This window comes from Polistes canadensis, unplaced genomic scaffold (assembly GCF_001313835.1).
Source record: "Polistes canadensis isolate GaletaPanama2010 unplaced genomic scaffold, ASM131383v1 scaffold_23, whole genome shotgun sequence".
In the NCBI taxonomy this organism is placed as follows: Eukaryota; Metazoa; Arthropoda; class Insecta; order Hymenoptera; family Vespidae; genus Polistes; species Polistes canadensis.
The window spans coordinates 1,115,645-1,139,377 of record NW_014569570.1 but is presented as its reverse complement, the minus strand read 5'-3'; the positions used below and the strand labels follow the sequence as shown (position 1 = coordinate 1,139,377).

At 28.9% G+C, this 23,733-nt stretch overlaps 3 protein-coding genes and 1 long non-coding RNA gene across 7 annotated transcripts in view; 3 read left to right on the top strand and 1 right to left on the bottom strand.

Moving 5' to 3' along the window:
- The window catches only part of LOC106783628 (integrin alpha-PS1), an 8,668-nt gene extending 7,477 nt beyond the window's left edge, over positions 1 to 1,191 (top strand). For all 3 annotated transcript variants that reach the window (XM_014742331.1, XM_014742330.1, XM_014742329.1), the window contains 4 exons: positions 205 to 437; positions 524 to 618; positions 712 to 841; positions 919 to 1,191. In XM_014742331.1, the coding sequence (XP_014597817.1) occupies positions 205 to 437; positions 524 to 618; positions 712 to 841; positions 919 to 1,149 (689 nt within the window). In that variant the 3' untranslated portion in view covers positions 1,150 to 1,191. The remainder of the gene's footprint in view (positions 1 to 204; positions 438 to 523; positions 619 to 711; positions 842 to 918) is intronic.
- Positions 1,192 to 3,071: 1,880 nt separating this feature from the next.
- On the bottom strand, positions 3,072 to 7,295 carry LOC106783638 (post-GPI attachment to proteins factor 3). Its single transcript, XM_014742342.1, has 7 exons — positions 7,095 to 7,295; positions 6,821 to 6,963; positions 6,557 to 6,709; positions 6,347 to 6,471; positions 6,118 to 6,251; positions 5,679 to 5,883; positions 3,072 to 5,601 (listed from the first exon to the last, which is right to left on the bottom strand). Exons 1-7 carry the CDS (start codon positions 7,228 to 7,230, stop codon positions 5,526 to 5,528), a joined length of 972 nt encoding a protein of 323 aa, XP_014597828.1. The 5' UTR covers positions 7,231 to 7,295; the 3' UTR covers positions 3,072 to 5,525.
- Positions 7,296 to 7,815: 520 nt separating this feature from the next.
- Positions 7,816 to 9,178, top strand: LOC106783616. Its single transcript, XR_001381332.1, has 3 exons — positions 7,816 to 7,987; positions 8,198 to 8,388; positions 8,494 to 9,178. It is a non-coding gene; the product is annotated as an uncharacterized LOC106783616 (long non-coding RNA).
- An 840-nt stretch (positions 9,179 to 10,018) lies between these two features.
- The window catches only part of LOC106783615 (toll-like receptor 3), a 33,601-nt gene continuing 19,886 nt past the window's right edge, over positions 10,019 to 23,733 (top strand). The window contains exon 1 of one of the 2 annotated variants that reach the window (XM_014742306.1): positions 10,019 to 10,069. Coding sequence is in view for 1 of the 2 variants with exons in the window: in XM_014742305.1 (XP_014597791.1) it covers positions 20,314 to 20,326 (13 nt within the window). In the remaining variant the exon portion in view is untranslated. Of the gene's footprint in view, positions 10,070 to 19,603; positions 20,327 to 23,733 lie in introns of those variants that run through there. The other variant, XM_014742305.1, reaches the window with a different exon arrangement.

Sequence of the window (23,733 nt, the reverse complement as noted above, 5' to 3'; positions counted from 1 at the left end):
ATTGACGCGTGAACTAGGTGATCGAGTTGCTGAGGAAGTCCCCAGTAAGGGACGAAACGTTCAACAAGATCAAATAAATTTGTTCATCAAAATTTATTAACTGTCTTCAATTTTCCCTTTGAAACTCATATATATTAAGGAAGATTATTTTTAAATTACTATTATTAATTTATATCTTTAGTAAATAAAAAAACATTTGTTTAGCCTTAGGTGAAGGAGAATGTACACTTCCACCAGGCCATTCAGTCAATCCATTAAAATTACAAGACTCTGTTAGTTTTGAAGACCTGGATTTAATTTTCCCAACACCATCTACGTCGCCTCCTATTTTGTATAATCATACTAATCATATAAGAATGAAACGAGATACAGAAAAAGTTGTTAATACTCGAACAATTATTGACAAAGATGGGCAAAAACATTATATTGTTTCAATGGTAGGTTAATGAAACATTAATAAAATATTAATTTAAACAGTAGTTAACTATAATATATATCATTTTAAATTACATTTATTTTATAGAATTGTAAAGCAGGAACGGCTAAATGTTTTGATATAACATGTATCATATACAACTTGCAACGAAAACAAGAAGCAATTATAACCGTCAAAGCAAGGTAAATTGTCATATAGTATAATAAATACCATACTTTTATATGAGGGAGATATAAGAGTAACCTTTGATAACAATTATATTAAAATTTTAATAGACTTTGGAATTCAACATTGGTGGAAGATTATCCGAAAGTAGACATGGTGAAAATAGGTTCCAATGCAAGAATAATTATACCTCCTAATGTTGTGATACAACAAGAAAATTTAAAGGATGATCATGCAATTGTAAGTATATTTTATTACTATGAACATTCATTATTTTCATTTTTAATTAACAAATATTATCTATTTGTATTTAACAGGCTGAAACAATTGCATATCCAGATCCTTTAGACCAACAAGATGTAGAGCCTGTTCCTATTTGGATAATCATAGTAGCAGTAGTTGCAGGTTTACTATTATTCATTTTACTTACACTAGTACTTCGAAAGTTAGGGTTCTTTAAACGAAGACGACCGGATCCTACTTTGTCTGGTAATCTCGAAAAACATAGAGACGATAATCCAGAAAATGAAGCTTTATTTAAACACTGAAAACTTATTTAAAAAGAAAAAAAAAAACTAAAACAAAAAAAGCACAAAAAAACAAGGAAAACAAAAAATACTTACAACATGGTTTTTAAGAATTTTCACAATACTTAACATTCAGTACTTATGAATAATATATAAAGAACCAATAGCTGACAGCAGCTTTAAAATGACATCAAGGCTGTTTATACATTTTTTACGTACACTATGTGTATATAACAGAAGCAGCTATGTGTATATGCAATTTAAAAAACAAAAGAAATTGTGATAATGACTTTTTATAATAACCCCTTGCACTACAATTAAACGATGAAAAATGATGTAATTTAAAGAAGCATTTCATTTTAATTAGCTACTATATATTATAAACTTTTATAAAGAAAACATATTGTATTTTATGAATTATATATTTTGTACATATTACAAAATGTTGACTGTAACTTTAGTCAAGTGTAGCTCGTTATTGTGCAGTTGATTGTAAAAAAAACTCATGACGAGCTAGACTCGTCATTTTAGCGCAAGTGGGTTAAATATTTACTTCTTTTCTAAAATAGTGCTAGCACTATTCTTAAAAGATATACTTCTATATATTTATATATATAATATACATATATATATATATAGTATATATATGTGTATTTACACATATTTATGTTTATTACATAGTATTTTTTATTTTGATAAAAAATACACATATTACGATAGCTGCTGTTAATGTATCACTTATTAATTTATCTCGGTTAAGTACATTACAAATTTTTTACATATTTTTTATCATCAATAATATGTGTTTTGCAATGGTGCTTTATTAAAATATAAAGCAAAAATTCAACACCATCATTTGGAATGATAGTTTGAACGATAATATTAGGTCTACAGTAAAGACTGCTACAAAATAATAATACTAATTAATTAGCATCCACTTATTTACTTAAATAATATTAAGAAGTTTCCATACGTGTGTATGCATGGGGTAATGAATTTGTGTAAGGATACATTTACAGTATGTAAAATAATTTTTATTAGCCATATCTATCGTCTGATGGAAGAATGGCATAATGTTCTATGAAATATATGAATTATGTTATGCATTGACAGACCAAATGCAAGTTCGTTCATTTTTTATTATGAACCATTTTGTGTTTCATTTATAACTACTATACCAAGAAAAAATACTTGGTCTTTTAATTAATATTAAAAGTTTATTCAAGTGTGTGTGAGATACAAGTAATTGTATTGACTGATATTAGTATGAATATTAATACTAATAGTTAACAATGCGGTACACGTGGTTTTCCAAGAGATGGCAACAATAATTTAATTTTTTTTCTGTTAATGCATAACTTTGTCAATATTTAGAAATGTATTTTAATAATTTTCGTAGATTATTATATACTTTAAATATAACTAAGTTACATATTGCCTTATTTACTATTAGAAATTGACAATTTCGAAGAAAAAAGAAAGATATATTAAGTGAATAGCTTTTGCTAACTTTATACTGCCTTTTATAATGATACTGTACTTTAAATTTAGGATAAATTTGTAATTGGCAGTATCACTATATGTTTAATATGTTATTACTATTATTATTAAAAGTAACTTTATATAAATACACATGATAATAATTAAAAATTAAAAAAAAAAAAAAAAAAAAGAATTCTGTATATTTTCTTAAGATAAACTTGTTTTTTTTTTAATACTAAAGAAATGTTATATAATTTAATATGAAATTATTTCTTGCAATATTTGTGTTAATATGGATTATTTAAAGAGTTTTAAAAAATTGTATGTAAAATATATTTATAAACCATCAAAAAAACGTAAAGAGACTAGAGATAATAAAAGGGAAAATGTAACTTCTATTAAAAATTTGATTATCTTTTTCAAAGTTCGCTAATTATAGGCACGTAAATAAGAGATTAATATGCTTTTAAATGTTCTCAATGGTTTCTTTTTTTTTATTTCTCGCATTATGAATTCCTATTGGTATTATACAGCATACAGATATTTTAACACACGAAGAAATGATACATTTTTATATGTTTAGGTATAAAGTAATTTTTTTACTTTAACATATGGAATAATATTGAGCCTGACTAGACCCAGAGATCACATTTTTCTAGAAATTCACATACTAATATACAATGCTTAATGTCAGAGTTGTTCATCATTTGGTTGTTTATCATCGTCATTGGTTGTGTCTTTATATTATTTATTATGTATGCAAGTAGGATTTTTCTTTCTTTTTCAAAAAGTTTAAAACTGCAAAATAACGTGGTTGATTATTTTAATATTCTTCGTTACAAAAAGAGATTTGTTTCCTTATAAATTGATTTCACACTTGTAGCAGCCAATCATTTTATTTATAGAGTTACTACGTACAAAATTTCCATATTCTAAGTTTCCCTTTGATAATCAAAAAAGTGATGATTTTTATTTAAAACATACTAATTCTTCGATCAAAACTGTAGATGTTATTGTTGTTTTCCATCGGTAATAATGACAAATACTTTTTCTTCATAAACATGTTCTCTTGTTAATTAATACATTTTCAACTTAAAAGATTTTTTGGTAGTTTAGTGTTTCAAAGTTCCTCTCGTGTTTTTTGATTTTCTCATTGATTCCTTCAACAAGATACTTTACGTATGACTAGATTCATGGAAAATCTGTACTTGTACTACACATTCCACAATGATAACAAGATTTCGGTTTTTATTTCTCCTTCATTAAAATTACTTTTATTTTCTATATGCTTTCATACAATACTTTAGAAAGATTTATATAATTTTTCTATTATTTGCAAAAGTGTATGCGTACTTTCCTCAGTCTTATTATTAGTTACAAAAATCACTTTACTGTATGTACTTTCCGTATCATTATTCACTTCTTTTTTTGCTCAGTAATTCCACAATGACATCAATCATCACTATCAATTTTCCTATTACTTTCTTTAATAATAAGAAACATTTTTTGATAATATCCGTACGGCGTACGTGAATTTCCCAATAGCTTTTGTATATACATAAAAGCTCGCCATGCTTGCATGGTAGATATTTTTCTTACAAAACGTATTAAAGCGATGTATAGAAGTACTTGAATCATGTATTATAATTTTTGATAATCTCTCTCTCTAATATATGAACAATTAATAATTCTCTATTTGAACATTACAATAGACTTTTTGTATTTCTTATTTCTCATAACAAATGTAAACAAATAAGAAGTATGAACATTTTAAAAATATGGTAAAGATTCCAGACTATCACAATTTGTTTTTAATTCTAAACATTTAATTTCATTCGTAGCATAAACAGCTAAAATAAGCTTATGTTTATATTACGTTATATCATATAATAATATATTATACATAACCCAATCTCTATTTATTAGGGCAACAGGCTGTAAGTAAATATATATCTCTTTATCTAATTAATAAATTCATAAAACGAGAATTGAAAAATTTGTATAATATTGATAATTATTTTCAAACTTGTCAAAATACAGTGAATGCTCGCACGTATCATTAACATTTACGAATTAAGTATATATTCATACTTATATTATAAAATTAATGGCACTTGAATAAAACAAAATTAATTTTATATGTATTAAGTGTCGTTCTGAAAGTTTCTTGCTTTTTTTTTTTTTATAATAAGTTATATACGCACAATATATATTTTTTTTATTTTTATATTAATTTACTGAATAATATACGATCTATTCTGCTCTATTAATTTATTCTCTATATTGTATATTACTCAGTAAAATAATATGAAATAATAAATATTGTGCACATAAAATTACGGAGAAAAAAAAAAGAAAACTTTAGAGACGACTTAATATATATTTTATCAATATTTCTTAATGATCATTTTGTTAAAAAAAATAATTATAAATATAAGTTACATATGTAATACATATGTTTTAACACATTCCTCAAATGACTTAGATATTTCACAATAATAATGAAAGTAAAACTAGAAAAGAAAGTAATGACGTGGTGAAAGCATCACTGGATTGTATAATACATTAATGTAAAATAAATTGTAAAAGGTCATTATGAATGCGTGAAGACTCCTCGGAAGTATTGCTTCTATAAGTTAAAACTGCCATGTAAAAATCTAATATAATTGCCATGTAAAAATCTAATATAAAACTGCTTATAAACAAATACTAATTCTTGTATTTGCTTACTAATAAAAAAACGAATCTTTAACGATAAAAAAATACTATTCCTGATATTTCGTAATAAACTTTATAGGAAATGTAACAATTTATGTAATAAAACGTTACCGTTTCATAAAAATTGATTTTACTTCATAAACAAACAAAAAAAAAAAGAGAAAAAAACAAAATTTGATAATTCAATAAACTTTAAATCAATTAATATGATGCATATTCAATATTGTTTTGTTGTAAAACGTCTTTAAATACAAACAATCTAAAGTTATAAACCTGTAAAAAGAGTTAAAATAGTTAGAAATTTAAGATTCTTTTGTAGTTATATTGCTTACAGCTAATTTTTTTAATACCTGTATATCAGAATAGTGAGCGGTGCTGTAGATGCATGCCATAAGGAATGAGCGTCGAAAATCCAAAATATTGGTGAAAAATCTAACACTTCTAACAGAGTAAAAAGAACTGCTAAAATATTGAACCAACCGATGAGATAAGCATGAGATAATTCACGTCTAACATTGTACCACCATGACATTGTTATCACAAAAGTTAAGAAACCTATAATTAAAAAATATTATAATTAAATATATATATATAGAATAATTAGAAATGGTTCATCGAGTTTATTCTAGTTGTATTTTACAAAGTATAACTAATAAAATATTGTACAACGTCTAAAAATAAAGAGAAAGAAAAAAAAACCCAGATGGAACTCTGACAGAAACTCTTATAAAATCTTGACGTAACCCGATGAATCATTTTGAATTAAATCCTGTATATATGATTTATTACCAATTACTACATTGAATTTCATGTTGTATCCATAATTAATTGCTCCGGACCACAAATGTGTTAAATGTGTATACAAAATACTGATATAACAACAAGTAAGTATAATAAAAGTTTTAGTATGTTTATACGTTATTCTATAATTAACAAAGAAAAAAAGGGGTCAATTAATCACTCTATATATATAAATATAAAGTTAGAATAATTAGTTATTTGCAAATATAGATTTTACCTTAATAACATACAATATAATAATGTTAATACGATAGCAAATGCAGATGAATAATCCATTACTTCTGTAAAATCTGTATCACGAGCATGGAATATCGTAGACCAAAACCATCCGTTAAAACAAATCTAAAATATTATGATTAACTATTATATATATTAATTATATAAATTTGTTATAGTATTAGGTTGTACTAAAAGTACGAATACTCACAAGACTAAAATAAGTCCAAACATAAAACATCGGATATTTGGAATTAACTTTCTTTTTAAATTTCCAATACGATACCCAATGCGCGTAAAAATTCAATATCGAAAACAAAACAGAAGCTGGTTCTTGGCATCCAAAAATTCGTATAAATGGCCACTATGATCAAATATATAAATATATAGAGCTTCCTTATCTAATTTTTTAGTGTTTTATAAGTAGAAGATATATAATTTTTATTTTTTAATTAATAATCTTTTTACAACTTACTTTTCCATTAAATTGTGGAACCCTTAAACCATGACTTACAAAGTAGTCAACTGTACGCCACATACACATGTATTTACAATCTTCAATACAAGACCACGATAATAATGAAAGAGATAGGGCTGGTGGATTATTAAAAGTTACATCTGTAAAGAAAGAATGTATTAGAAAGATTAATTTATCAGTATTTTATAATACCAGAAAGAAACTTTTCATAAATTAAATGATATAAATCAAATAAATTCTAACCACATAAAAGAATATTTTCAATACTTACTATTTTTACAATGACTATTACGATATTTCATAAGACACTGATTGTAAAATGGTGCTTCGTCTCCTATCGATGCAATTACGTTTATAAAACAACATGTCAAAAGAAATAAACAAATTACCCATACCGACTTTAACATAATGTCAACAATTGTATAACTACACCATAATACGTGTAATATATATACATGTAGAAACTATATTTGATACCTAATAATAAAGAAAAATAAATACTCGATTAAAATACATAAAACTACGTCGAGTAACGATTAAAACCAAAATGAAAAAAAGAACAGCTTGGATAAAGAATCCAATCAGATAAAGTAAAACAATTAAAAGTTATTTAATGACGTATAATTTGGTAATTTCGTTTGAAAATCGTAATATGCTTATTTAAATATTGCCGCGCAAAAATCGATATATCTCGATACGATCACGTTACCACAATCGATAATCGTGTACGTGCGATTCGATTTGCACGTGCTAATATAATTTAAAATTTATCATTTTCGTTACTTTTCATAAATGATTACGAACAATTAATCATGTTTTTAACAAGTTTTTACTTTGTAAATAAAATGATTGGATGAAATCGTATGTTTTATGATGATTGTTTCTTTTATTCATTTCTTGCAACGTTTGTACGAAAGAAAATATTTAAGGAAAATTTGGATGCTTAAAAGGTGGCAACACTTACAAGGAACAAATCTTGATTACTTTGTTCTATGGTTTTCCTGCAATTCTGCGGTATAGAACTTTTTTTTCAAGGTGCGTTTTCCGGTTTTATTTTCCGTCACGCTGCGAACTTGACAGTGTCAAAGATGTAGTATAATTATATTTTAGATGATTGTATGAAATTATGCTACGTTCAACGAAGATCAATTTATTCTGAGCAATGTAAGTTAGCGTTAGTTCTTTTAAATATTCAAATTTATATATTTATTTCAGAGTTCGGTAAAAAATTAAATAAAGATTTTTATCTTTAATTATAAATTGTCCTTTTATTTTTTTTTTTATAAATATGTTAGTTGTAATAAATTTGTACAATTACACATATAAAACAATAATCATAATATTTAATTTTCCTTATAATTGTATCTGATTTAGGTATAAGTACAATAGTATGATTTTATGGATTCATGCTTGTGTTACCTGACGTAATTGACAATGGACTCGGCTTTGACTGCAGTAATAAATCATTTCTATAGTCAATACATATGTTAACAATGCTAGCATCATGGAAACGTCGAACATTCACAAGGGATACATATATTTCTGGAGCACCGTGGAACACAGTGGTAATATAGAGAATATAATATATAATTTATAATTACATTTTTAATATTTGAAATATATTTTATAAAAAAACAAGGAAATAATAATAAATTTGTTCATCTTTACAGGATCTGGAGAATATACCTGATGAATAAAAAGTACAAAACCTATAAGCGAACGCTTATTGAGATTTTAAGATTTTAAACTCAATATTTAAAGTAAGATATAATGCTATCACTTATACTATTTAAACGTATTAACGACTAACCACACATCATCATTTCATACAGTTACACAATATGTATCAATGTACTCTTGAAATGATACATGTATTCCTGGTGCAAAATATCTTCTAACATTTTGTATCTTTTACTCGACGTATGATGTGTACCAAGTATTGTTTGCAAAATTCAATTTGCATTACATCAACATGCAATATTCAATAGATGTTATACACATATTCGTATATTTACGATTATCAATATGAAATCATGTATTATCATCTGCTTAATTTTTACTTCATACACACATATTACCAATATTAAGATATACAAAATATAATCTTTCGAACACATATTTATCAAATTTACTAAACGATTAGATGACAAAATTCATACTATATTAATATCATATTATGGGTCTCTCTTTTGTTCATTTACAAATAATATATACATATTTTAATCTTTAAAATGTCATCATTAATAGACAGTATTAATGGATTATATAGAAATCTGTAGTAACTTAAATACTCATGTGCAATTTTTTAACTATCTTACTTTTGTAATGTTAATATATTAATAATCTTTGCAATATGAAATCATTTGATTTTCATTTAATCCTGATACATATATTTACGTAAGTAGGATAATCAATGCGATTCCTTTATTCCTAAGAAAATCAAATATTTGAAACATCTTGAAATTTACGAATATATTTTAATTCTGACTGAAATTATTATTAAAATATTTAATTATTTTTTCCGCATAATGAGTATACTGTTCATAACGCAAATATTATTGCCATTCCTTCGTGGCGAGTACACTCGTCAATCAGAGCCAACTGGTTAAAGAAAATCATTAGTAGATTGTTTCAGGTATCGTTTAAAATCTTGTTATTCTCTTCTGGTTTTAAGTAAAACAGTATTTATGAGATTTGATCGAGCGAGTGAGCAGTTCGTGAGAGTAACCAGATATCGTAAGGATAGAAGTTTGTCAGCTGCACACGTGCAAGACTATTTTTGAAATTGACGTCATTTGTTGCTATTAAACGAAAAAAGAATGAGCAAACAAGGAGCACGTGTTTGCGTTTGATCATTTTTGCGAGTTGATCAAATTACTTAGAAATTTCTCTTTGAATTTCGTATTCTTTATTATATATCTATGCAAAGATTTACATATTATGTATATAAATAAATAGAATTTAATATACAATTATCAAAAATAAATATTGTTTTCATATCTGTGTGTGATAATTAAATAACGCGTTTAGAGTGAAACGAACGTAATAACATTTTTTGAAACAATATGTTTAGAGAGCATGAAAGGTGGGGGTAAATGAAACGATCGAAAATATTTCCCTGTAATATCCTTCAATTGGTTTGTCAGTTATGCACAAGCATCAGTACGTTTGAACATCTTTTTCGAGTGATTAACAAACAATTTATTGTTATATATTATTATTGATTGGAATCAACTGCATTTATCTGTAAGTATCGTAACGTTATATTGATTTTTACGTTTGATATGATATAATATATAAATAGACAATAAAACAAATGGAAGAGATGGTCATATTATTGAATAAACATTTAATTGCATTAATAATCATGAATTTGAGATTACAATAGGTTATCTTAAATGTTAATTGATCATTGATGATTTATTAATATTTATTTATTTGATATTTATCCGTGTATTAAATGGGTAACAAGGGACCTTACAAATCACATACGTCAAATGAAAGTTATTAGATTCAACACTTCCGTATACGACGAGTTTGCACAAGTCTCGAGTTAATATAGTATCTCGAATAGAGCCTCAAAACTTGATATAGGAGTTGAAGTTAATTCTACTGTTGGGAATCGGTTCAAACTGAGTTTCCGACCATCATTTTCTACTGCACCATCGCGACCTGACATCGCTAATATCAAATTTGTCCGAATACGTGCCGGATATATGTGTATGGGTATATGTTCTATAGGTGTGTGTGTGTGTGTTACATGCTTTTGTCTTATCAAGTTTCATTTATCCTCTTACATAACAATCTTCAAAGGATTTATTTGACGTTGCTACACAATTAACAACAAAACGAATATTACAAATTTAAAATTAATTTTGCGTATTTGTATCTATTACGTGTAACAATTAATTTTTATACACGTTACTATCAAAATCCTCATTTTGTTTGATTTTTTTCGTTAAGAATTTGGATAATTTTTGTTGAACAATGAAGTTTCAAACGAAGTTAACGAAAATAATGGAAACTATTTCGAAGAATAACAGACACGCGTATGATTATTCGTTAAATAAATAAAAGGCATCGTATTAATTTGTTACATCTGGTTAACAAAGATATTGTTTGTTGTTTCTTCGATTGTTATTTGTTTTTTACCTTTTTCTACAGGTAATTTCTGGTCATGCGGGATTTCCTTTATATAGCGCGCACTTAATTGAACGTACATATTTCAATATATTATTCTACGCGAACAATATATGCATTTACTTCCTTTTTTTATTTTCGCTCATTAAACGTCTAACAAAGTATTTATCAATACGAACGAATGGGGGATGGGGTGGGGTGGGGTGGCGGGGGAGGAAAGCATTTCTTTCTTATAGTTTCGATAAAATGATCATCGATGAATATATAACGAATATCCTTTTAAAATATACGTGTACGTATATCTTTTTGATTATTTTCATTGTTTTAACTTGTTTTTCTTTTCAACCTTACCATACGCTTCATTCCAACCCCCCCGTCCCTCCCCCCTCCTCCGACTTACGAATGAATTTATTTTCTTTTTTTTTAATTTTTATTTTCTGTTTTTAAATATCGCGACAAATAGTTTTTCTTGATAAAGGATAAAGAGTAAAAGATAGACAGAGATAGATATAGATATGTTGGAGCATTATCAAAGGGGGTAGGCTTCGAATATAAAAAGTGATAGAGGTAAAAAAATGTTCTTTTACGTATTCGACGTCTTTTCTTTTCAAAGTCTTTTATATTTTTGATCCTTAGAACTCTCGGTGATGAATTTGGTCCGTGGTTCTATGTAAATGTGCAATAGAAAAACATCTCGTGAATTGTATATCGAATGTGTAAATATATATATATATATATGTATGTGTGCGAGCATATATGTATATAGTAAATATAGACATGCATATTTCCAAGCGTTCTTACACAATACGATTGAATGCACTCTTCGTTTGCATATTCCCCCCGCCCCCAAAGCATGCATATATACGTATACATATATGTATATGCAATAAATATATTTTTTGTATCACAGGTTCAATTAACCCCGTGTAAATGTTGACAATGAGCGTAATAATAATAATAAATAATAATAATAATAATAATAATAATAGAAAAAATAAAATTAAACGAAACGTTTGCATCGAGAATACATGATTATATTATCCGTATTGTCCGTGTTACGCGATTACTTGTAAACAATACATGGGAAATAATTAACGCGTTCGATGAATATGGTAATATGTACGGGAAAAGAAAAAGAAAAAACTAAATTTATCAAATGTAAACTAATTGTATAATTTTTTCTTTTTAATAAACAATTGCTTTGGTAAATTCGTTTATCTGTATAAACAATGAATCTTAAGTAATATACATATAACATATTCTGTAAATATGTATAAATCGTTCACAAAAATTATATTACTTTTTCGTCAAATTTTCTATATTACACGTGATTTTACTATAATGATAATAATTAAAAAACATAATAAAGTATAGGAATAGATCGTGTATTATTCGGTGTATAAGAATATTATAATAATAAAAAAAAAAATAAAATAATATCTCGATTCATGTAGACACATTTGATAAGAAAAACTTTTAGGACGATCTAATATATAATATAGTTACATTAAACGTCAAAATACGCGTAATAGGATGTTAACCTTCAAGAAGAAGTTCTTCGAGTAGAATTTTTGAAATCGTGTTATAGTCTTAAGTTGTGGAAGGATACAGCTTGGTAATATGCCTCCTAGCGACGTTCTAGTTTTCAAGACCTCGTTCTTCTTTTTCTTCTTCTTCTTCTTCTTCGTACTTATTCCAACACGTTTCTGTTTCTTTCAATTTCTTTCATCGAGCCTGAGTTACCCTCCCCCGGCCCGTCCCCTGCCCCCCATCGGAGCCGGATGTGTATCACCGTTGATCAATGAAAAATTCTAATAGAATAAACGCAGGTATTACCTTGACTGGACCCGAAACGTTTAAAAAGAATAAGTTTCCAGGTGCTCCCCACCCTCCCCCACACCCCCCTCGTAGAGGAAATCTTTTGTTTTCGCGCCATTATCATTTTCAACCCCTCGGAAGTATACGATCAAGCCCCCAAGCAGAGAGATGCAGATAGCAGCTTACAATGGTGCGAGGAAAGGTAAAGGTAGTAGTAGGACCTTTGAACCACGAGTATGAAAAAACCACTACTGTGGAATGTGTATTTTCTTATATTTTTTTTTGTTCCTTCTTCTCTCCTTTTTTTTTCCATTTTTCTTCCACTCTCTCTTCTCTCCTTTTTTTACTTTTTCTTTTTTCTTTTTTTCTACCCCTAACAGAGAAGAACGTTCAACGCCGAACCGTTAATAACAATAGGGGAATGTATAATCCGAATAAATCTTGGATAACGAAAGAATTCCGTTTATTTTCTGACCAAAAAAAAATAAAAATACTCTTGCGAGTAATAGGATTTCAATTTTTCCTCTCTCTCTCTCTCTTTCTTTCTTTCTTTTTTTTACGTACGTATATGTTTACAATTATTCGTATACGTATATGCACGCATGTGTGTGTAGGTTTGCGTGTAACAATGTTATAATGTTTTATTTTCTTACTTTTTGTTTCTTTTTTTTTTTAATTTCATTTCCTTCATTTCGTATCAAATTAGAATGGGAATTCGATCAAGGTTTGTTTCGAGAACCAATGAGAGAACCGTATAAATTGAATTGATTCTATACGCTTTTCGTAAACGTTGTAACATTAATAACCACGAAACCAAGCCGATTTTTTCTTTAATATTTTTTTTATTTTCTTACCCTCCCTTTTTCTCTCTTCATAAAAATGCATCATTGAGTTCTCTTTTCGCGTTTAGTTAAAACTCTTGGTTTCTCTCCCTTAAATGTCATTTTTCCGGATGATATCGGTACTCGGATTCGTGGGATTTCCGCAATGTGCTGCGCACCACTAAACGCGATGCCGATGTAATTAAATAATAATTAAGGCAGCGTGTGGCGCAGTGAGAATATTTAAACCATTAAGGGGAAGGGAGATCATTTTCCCCCCTTTTTTTTTTCCTTCTTTCTTTCTTTCTTTCTTTCTTCTTCTTTCTTTTTATTTTTCTTTTTCTTCCTTTTTTTTCCCCCCACCCCACCCCAGCCCCCTCCGTTGCTTTAATGTACGATCTCTTAGGATGAGAGAAAAAGAGAGAGAGAGAGAGAGAGAGAGAGAGAGAGAGAGAATTATCGATCCACACATTTGGCCCTCTGTACGTTGTACCTGAGCTCTCTTTTCTCTTCAACTTCCTGCGAATCCACAAAGTTCTTTACTTTGAAAAATGTGTATCGACCGAAACTATCATATATATATATATATGTGTGTGTGTGTATGTATGTGTTCTTGAGATATTTTATTTAATTATTTTTTAATGAATTATATATGTGTGCCTTCCTATTTTTCAATGTTCCATTTAGATTTTGAATATACCTATCTCTATGTTATATTTTACATATATTTCAATAATTGATATAATATATAATATACACACGGGTGGGGGGAGGGAGAGGGGGAGAAAATATGAGGCACATATATGAGGATATTTTTAATTAAAATTCAATGTGTGTGTGTGTGTTAATCATTATGCGAAATTCGCTAACATATTCGCGGGAATGTGTATGCTTAATTTTTCCCTATCTTTAAATATGAGTTGAATCATTTTTTTTTTTATTAAACAAATGATAACGCGAAACGTTCAACATGTTTCATTTGGCGCATGTTATTTTGGAAAAGGGTAAAACTTTTAATGAATTTATCCAAAATGAGAAAACTTGAAAGAGAGAGAGAGAGAGAGAGAGAGAGAGAGAGAGAAGATGTCGTTCGAAACTTCGGAAGATCGTTTAAAAGTTTCATTTGAGCACCACTGAAAGGAATCTAAGCAGGAGAAAGAACGTTATACTACGCTACCCTCGTTTTTCCCCTTCTTTGTCTCCCTATCTCTTTAGCTATCACTCTGTCTCTATTTCCCTCTCTCTTTTTCTCTCTTTTTCTCTCTCATTCCTTTTCCCTTTTACCTCAAACAGCCTCTTCCGTAGAGTCTGTAATCAGTGCAGCTGACTACGGATGACGGTCAGGTCAGTGAATTCGAATTTTCTATTTCATTTTTTACAAAAATATTTCCGTGGATATACTTTTGTATGGTTAAAAGTAAATGATAATTTTTCTTTACCATTTAATAAACGATATATAATATAATAATAAAACATTTTGTTCGAAACAATTGTTCGAAACATTTATCATCTATTTAATAAATTTTATACAATAATTTCGAAATTCATGTATCGTAAATGGGTTAATAGATATTTTAAATCTATAGTTAGGTGATGATGTCGGGATGGGGTTGAGGGGGAGGGACAGGGGTGCTTATCGATCAAATTTCTCATCGATATTTACATGAAATTCACACTACGACAATTACGACGACAACGATCGTGGGATCGTGCGAATTTAATTTGTAAATTAATTAAATTTGTAAACGCGTTTGATTGTTTCCCGATAATACGCGGTAGAGTAATTGAAAAGAAAAAAAAAACAAGAAAAAAAAGAAGAAGAAGAAGAAAATGGGAGAAAGTATGATCGGAAAAAGAAAGAAAGAAAGAAAGAAAGGAGAAAAAAAAAATGCGAAAAATTGCGCTCGATTTTTAACGAACCTCCTAGAAAAAAAAAAAACGATTACTTTTTGCGGCAAATTTAGAACGATCGATCCGCGAATTACCAACCGAAAGCCCAAATCTGTCTTCCCCAGAATTTGGTGAACCAAGTAACCAAGCAAGCAAGCAAGCAAGCGAGCAAGTATGCCGCTTTTACTATATGTGTACCCGTATTTTTGGCGTTATCTATGTCCCACTTTTCGCAAGGTACCTAACGCGTTCAACAATGGTACTCGCGCGACGACGCTTTTAAAGCACAATTTTTTCCTACCCCTCTACCCCTACCCCACCCCCTACCACCACCTTTTTTCTCTCCTTTTTCTTTTTATTTTTCAAAACAACGACATCTGCCGTTTGAGAAATGCTGCGCCTTTTTTTTTTTTCTTCCTTTTTCATTCTTTTTTTTTCCCCTTTTTTTTTTTTATTTTTCGACAAAGCCCATCCTCGTGTAAAGCTTTAACGCGGCACACGTGCACACAATCCGAATGCGGGTAATGCCAAGGAAGTTGCATCGTTTTCTCTGTAAATTTTATAAAACGGCGCATGGTTCAAGTCATTTTACTTGATTATATATATATGTGTGTGTGTATATATATATAAAAAGAAAAATATATTCTTATATGATTTATATGACGTATATAAATAATATGTTAAATGCACAATGTAATATAGAATATACATTTATATATATATATATATATATATATATATATATATGTATATACGTTAGTTTCAACACTTGTTGATTACGAACAAATACTAACGAATTCATGAAGTTATTTCATTCAAAAGGTGATCGATTATGCGAAAATAATCGATCTGCGTATATTTACTTGGCTGTATCGAAATATAATTATTTTCATAGAAAAAATATCACGAAATATTTTAATAACCTGTAACAACTATTTGGTAATAATTTTGAATCAACTTTTCTAAATTCCTAATATATAAAACTTTTCAGACCCTTAATTGATCAATAATATCCCCCCCTCCCCACACTTACAATATTATTAATTAGTAAAGTAATCATTTTTAATTACACCCTCAAATAATTTAAACGTTTCAACGTGTTTGATTTGAATTTATTCGTACGATGCAATTACTATTTTTTACAACATCTTATTGTGCTTTTTCTGTCTTCGTCTTTTTTTTTTTTTATTAATTCCCATTACCCCTAGCGCGTTTTCAAATTTTATATCTTACTTTTCCTCATTTTTGTTCTCCCCCTCCCCCCTTGCCATCCCCTTGTCATATGCTATCTCATTCATTTCTTTTCTACGACATTTTTTTATATACGTAAGATATAACGTAGGATGAGTTATTTCTATAGTAAACATAGATAAGAATTTTACGGTTTTCCAGATGTATCGATACCTGACAATAGAACATAACAATTGTGCATACCTAATAAAAAAGAAAAAGTTTTTATTCTTCGAGTTATTCCTTTATAGTTTTTCGAATTTTCATGAATAGTATAAAAGATTGAGAAAGGGACGAACTTTTTTCTTTTTTTTTCTTTTTTCAAATATCTTTTCAGTAAGATATTTCTTCTAACAATAAATTATACACGGATAACTTTTGTGCTCCAGGGGGGGGGGAGGGGAAGGGCTCTGCACGTTTTCCATTATATCATTTAATTAACCTGTTTTCCTAATCTTTTTTTTTATTTTGTTTTATGCAAATAAATTTAAACTAGACGCATCGTTTTTTCACTATTTTGTTTTAACATTTCGCACACTCGAAGGAATAAAAATTGATATTATTTTGTTTACAATTGAATGTGTAGAACGAATACACATACAATTTGTTAATGGTACTAATATAACGTATTAAAACATTGTTAAATTATTAACCGTATATATTTTTCAAGAGCACACATTTGACTTTAAAAATGTAAAAGTTTAATCGAAAAATAATTGAGAATCACTATTACTTAATAATAGCATAAAGAAAAATGTTATAATTATTATTTCACGTATTTATTATTATCATCATAAGAACATTAACGTTTATGATAAATGACTTTCTTATTTAAAAAAAGATTGATATTTATCAGTCATTATTCCGTGTTCATAAAATGGAAAGCTGGTGGTGCTTACGGATTTCTCTAACTTTAAGCATATAACGGTTAGCGTCATTTTCTCCTACTATACCGAGAAACAGGTATATATAGTGGGGGTAAAGCCAATAAGATACGGGTTCGGTATTTTCCACTCGGCCAGGTAGTTTATTTCGAATTGTATTGTTACAAACAGTAAAAAAATAGACAAATGTATTGACTTATATTAATTTTCAAAAAATATTCCTTCCTTCGATAGTATTTACACGTGTGTATAAGAAAATTAAAAACAAAAAAAGAAAAGTAGTTTATTTTGAATCGTACTGTTAACCCCCTCCCCTACGGGAAGAGATAAACCAATTTATTAAAAGAAATTTTCTTTCAACAATATTTCCACGTGTATATGTTTACCGGTAAAATTTGAAATCTTGCATTATATAGAATGCTCGGTGTTTTTAAATAATGTATGAAATATGAGAATTATTAGATACTTTTCCTATGCATTCTATGAAATGACAAATGTTATTTAGGCAAAGCATGAAAAAAAGGTTCTGATAAAGTTATTATATAAATTATGTAAATACATATGTTATTCTGAACAAATAAATATTAAATATATAATATAAATATAATATATAATATATACAATAATAATAATAAAAATAAATATATAAATAATAAAAAATAAAAATACAAATGTGTGTGTTATTCTGAAAAAAATAATGAACGAATCGGAGATATATTTCATACATTGCCAGCTAGTTTCAGGCATTCTCTAGAATGCCAGATTTCAAACTTTCCTGAGCTACATATACAAGAAAATGAAAAAAAAAAAAGAAAAATACATTTGCACTGTAGAAAAAAATTATTTATCAAGTATAACCCTGAAGTAATTTCAAGTGTTAATAAGAGAACAACCAACCAATACGACTTAGCAAGATATACTTTTGGATATATAACAAGAATAAAAAGAAAACAAATTATATAGAAGTAGGTATAGTAGTAGTAGTAGTAGTTGTTGTACCGTGCGAGATGGTGCGTGCGAAATAAAACCGACTGACGACTAACGACTGACTACGACTGGTTGCTTGCTTGCTTGCTTGCTTTTGCTTTGGTTAGGAAGAAGGAGAAAAGAAGAAACTCCTCTTTTGCTCCATGCTCTCTGCTAGGTGGTCTTCCCGGTTCGGTTTGAGCAAGCCAACCAACCGCAGTCGAGCGCGCGACGTAGTCGAGTGCGGTAGTATACGTTTGCTGTCGTCGTGTTGATTGGTGGTTGCTTTTATTATTATTATTGGTTGGTTTGTTATTAACAACAATATCCAACCGATATAATAATAACTTTTCTTATTATCCAAACACATTGTATATACTTTTATTGCATATATATATATTTTTTTTTTCTCCATATACATATGTATATGATGTTAGTGTATACGTGTATTCGTGATAAACGTGTATTTTCCCCTCACTTTGTATTATTACCAACTATTGTGTTATTTTGTTTCTTTCTCTTTCATACGTTAACGAAACAACGTTCGTTCCTTTCCAACGAACTTAACCACCCTGTATCCTTGCTGGATAGTAGTAGCGTGACGACGACCAACAACGTGTTCTTCTTCTCCTTGTTTTTGTTGTTTCCTGTACGATCACGAGCTGGACTTTCAACAATTTGAATTATTTTCAAGGGAAATTTTCTAACGACAATTATATACGAAGACATATTTTTTAACGAAAAATATAAAACCCAGTTGTTGTTGAGACCTTAGAAGAAAAAGAAGAAGTTGAAGAAGATAGACGAAAAAACAAGAAGAAAAATTCGAAGAAATCGAGGAAAAATACGAGAGGAAAAAGAAAAAGGTTCGTTCGTGTGTGCAGGGGCGGGGGGGGGGAGAAAGGACGCGTTTATAGTTCAAAAAAGGAAGAGGGGAGAAAACGAAGAAGAAGGAGGAGGAGTTCTTCTTCTTCTTCTTCATCGTGTAAAAGTTACCTCTACCAAGGGGTGGGGTGGGGTGGGGGGGGGGAGAAAGAAGAATTAAAAAGAAAAAATATAGAATGAGATGGTATAGAGAGATCAAAGGTAGAGTGACTGACTGAAACGAAATAACGCGTGCGCGTACTTTTATATCTTCTAAAGGTGTATTTTTATTTTTTTTTTTTACGTCTTCTTCGTATGATTATCAACATTTTTATCGGTTGAGTGTTGCGCGCATTCTTTTACCTTTCTCTATCTCTATCTCTATCTCTACCTCTCTCTCTTTGTTCTTTTCTAACTATCTCTTGTTGTCTTGAACGTTCTCCTTTTCCAACGGAAACATCTCCTCGAATTACTTGGTGTGTACCGTTCGAAAGAAAGAAAGAAAGAAAGAAATTATGAACACAACGGTGTCCCTGACGTAGCTTTCGTTTTGAAAATTTGTGCATAAAAAGAGAAAGAAGAAATTCGACGACGAAAAACGAACGTTTGTTTTTTTTTGTTTTCCCTTTCTTTCTTTTCCCCCATACGTTTTTTAATTGCAATAATATAACGCGTTTATTTGGCGTCTCATTATTTTTCTCGGTTTTTTTTTCATATCTTTCTTTCGTAGTTTCCGATTCGTTGGGGGGGGGGAGGTTATTTTTTTTTTGTTATTTAAAAAATAACAACAACAACGTGTGTATGTATCAATCTCATCCATAACAAACCCCCCTCCTTCAGAAAAAAAAAACAAAACGCGTCTACGAGGGATTTAAAAATGAACGAAATAGGTAAGACAATTTTCTTCTTCTTTTTCTCGAGCAGTGTTTTCCCCCTTATTATTTTGCAATTTAAAAAAATGTACGACTTTCCGCATAGTAGTAGTAGTAGTATTAGTATTAGTAATAGTAGTAATGACGTAATTCATCTTCCACGAAAGGATTGCGCCGTGATTCGTAATTTATCTTATGTTAGCGATTTTAACATCAACGATAAGTATCTTCGTAATCAACCAACTACGTGGAATAATATATATATATATATTTTTTTTTTTTTTTCAATGGAGAAAATAATTTAATCTCTGATACGAATCATCGTGCGATTTTTTTTTTTTTATAATTAGATAACGCGATAAATTTGTTTCAACGTTAAAAGTAAAACACACTCACTGCCCCCTCCCCTCTCTCCCACCTGTCCGATTTTCTTCATCTTTGTTTCCTCAACAGAATTCTTGTTTTGTTTTTGTGTTTCTATTTCTTCGCGATAATCGAAAAAAAAATGCAAAAAAAAAAAAAAGAACGAGTAATCTATGTCAGATAACGATAGAACAATTGAGATTTAGAGAGAGAGAGAGAGAGAGAAAGAGAGAGGAATAGCAGCTACACACACGTAGGTCACGTTTCCTTTTGTTCGATCTTTTATCGCTTTCGTTGTTGCTGCTGACGCATGTGTCTAGATTGCTACCCGATTCTTCTTCATACTCGGGGTTTTTTCCTCCCCCCTTACCCTTCCCCTTCCTCCTCCTCCTCCTACTTTTTACCACTTCTTTACGAAAGTTTCCGTCTTGTGGCCTGTTTTGTCAAGATTTCTATTTCCGCATACTTTTCTTTTTATATTATGAACGACTATTATTCAAATAATATTCGCACGATTATTCTTATTATCATTGAAATCATCGATTTGTGTATTTTATATACACGAACAACCCCTACGTAAAATATATTTATATATGTGTAATATTAAATGCATACCGAAAAACAATGTTTTGAAATTTGTTTCTAAGAGTATTCCTCGAGAGCAAATGTTATCTTCGATTTGAGATTACATTGTCTTAGTAGATTAGTTTAGGTTTAAGGTTATCGTCATGAAAAATATGAATAAACGTATAAGAGTTGACATATTCGAAATAAATATAAATATATGTATATTTATATTTATTATTATTGTGTTTAATGTGGGTCGACGATGAAACATTGTTCGAAAGAATTGTGTTTAACTATTCAAATTTATTTGACTGTTCTGTATCTATCATTCTTTCTCTTTTTCTTTCTTATGGGAGGAGCAAAAACCCGGTTGTTTTTTTTGTCCGTTCAATGGAGAATAGTAGACGGACTTTTGGAGTTCTTGTCGAAGAAGTTCCTTGAAAGTGAAGTTTCACACTACTAAGGAAAGCTAGTGGGTACCTCCTAGTGCAGTTTGTAATTAACAACGAAACTAACTGCCATAGTCTTCTTAGTCGTCATGTTGTCCTCCTTCTCCTTCTTCTCCTTCTTCTTCTTCTTCTTCTTCTCGTTGTCGTCGCTTATTCCAACCAACTTCGTTTTTAAAAGATTTCATTAGAAAAAAGAAAGAAAGAAAGAAAGAAAAAAAAAGAAAGGCCTGCTGGTTTCGTTTCGAAGAAACTTGTCGTCCGTTAAGATAAATTCTTTTTCCCGTTGTCAGACCGTTAATCCTAAAGTTGAATGACTTACCTAGACGTGTCTTATCGTTTTGCGAATTCCTCCTTGCTACCTTTTCTCGAGGACGAATATATATATATTTATATGTATATGTGTGTGTATTCTTCTATATAAATAAAATTTTTCACAATTTTTTTACATTGGTATATGTATTTCTGTCTCTGTGTGTGATGTGACAAGTAGACTACGAGCTTTAAAATAAATTGTTCTTACTTATTATTTTCCTCTTCACGAAATTACTATGAACTTTCCCCCTTTATTGGGGTTTTACTTCAAAAAATTTCCTATCGATTTTCATGGAAAATATTTCAAGATATAAGAACTTTTGTAATTTAATTTAATATTTATATAAATCTTTACCTTCCATTTTACAATATCGGACGTATGAGTTAAATATATCGTTTCATCATTCTCATTTTTCTTTGTGATTATAAATGGTACGTTTTTTATTGTTACAATTTTTAATGAATATTTTTGATCACATTCGTTTGTTTATTTTCTCATTCAGAAATATATTGGTCGTTTCGTATATTTTTTCCCTTCATTTCGTAATAACGTTCTATTTTTTTTATGTTTTTTGTTTTTCAATGTTATAAATATCATTGTTACTTTTTTATTTCTTATATCAGTTTTCTCGTATTTTTATATCAACTTGGGTAATTATATTTTCGTCAAGTATAATTTTATCGATTGACAATAAAAGAGTTAAAGNTTCTTCTTCTTCTTCTTCTTCTTACACGCGAAAGCAGCAAATAAAAGCATGAGCTTCGTTCGCCACTCGAAGGTAGTAGCGTTTATTTAAAGAAAACTTTCAATACTCGAGAGAGTCTGATCGACACTTATAACATTTCACAACAGAAAATAGAAGAGATAGTAACGAAATAAAATTATAACGAATTATATATATATATATATATATATATATATATATATATATATATAGAGTTAATAAAAAACACATTTGAATATTTATAAATCGATAAAAAAAATTTGCCGTTATATCGAATAGTTTTCCTTTCATTCAACGACGAGAATTCGAACGAAGTTTAATTTTAGAATTTTCGTAAAATCTTACTTTCTCAAACATTTACCTTCTCTTCTCTTCTCTCCTCTCTTTCTCTTATTATTTTTCTTTCCACGAGGACTAAGAACATAATACCCAGTTTTATTTCAAAACATTACCGATCGTTCCACCGTGTCATTTTCTTTGCCATTTAAGCGAAACTCAAGGTAAACTATACTCGAGAGCATATACGGGCACCATGCTTGTTCTTTTACTTCGTTCGAAAATAAATAAAAACTCGAAACTACAAAGTAAAATAGAAAAAAGAAACAAGAAAATAAAAGGAGAAAGTATATTAAATATAAAACTAGAAAAAAATAAAATACCTATTCTAACAATAAACGTATAAGCATAATTATCCTATGAGAATGATATTATTATTACGTATACATATACACATACGGTGTATCTTATTAATTACATTTATAGGACACTGAGAAATAGACATATAATATACTCATGGAAAACAAATGGTTATATCATAATGAACGGTACTAAATTATATACACATAGATGTAATAAATACTTACATTACTTTTTCAGTTTCTTTTATATCTTACAATTAAACATGAAGAAGAAAAACAAAAATATATATATATATATATATATATATATATATACGTATGCACTTTTCATGCATAAGTCGTCTAAATGTGTATTGGTATATGTATATGTG

Coding starts and splice junctions, on each gene's coding strand:
- LOC106783638 (XM_014742342.1), bottom strand. CDS start 7,230: ATGTTAAAGTCGGTATGGGTAATTTGTTTATTTCTTTTGACATGTTGT. Junction 6,252..6,346: donor TTATATTGTATGTTATTAAG/GTAAAATCTATA, acceptor TGTTAATTATAG/AATAACGTATAAACATACTA. Junction 5,884..6,117: donor GAAATTCAATGTAGTAATTG/GTAATAAATCAT, acceptor TTTTAATTATAG/GTTTCTTAACTTTTGTGATA.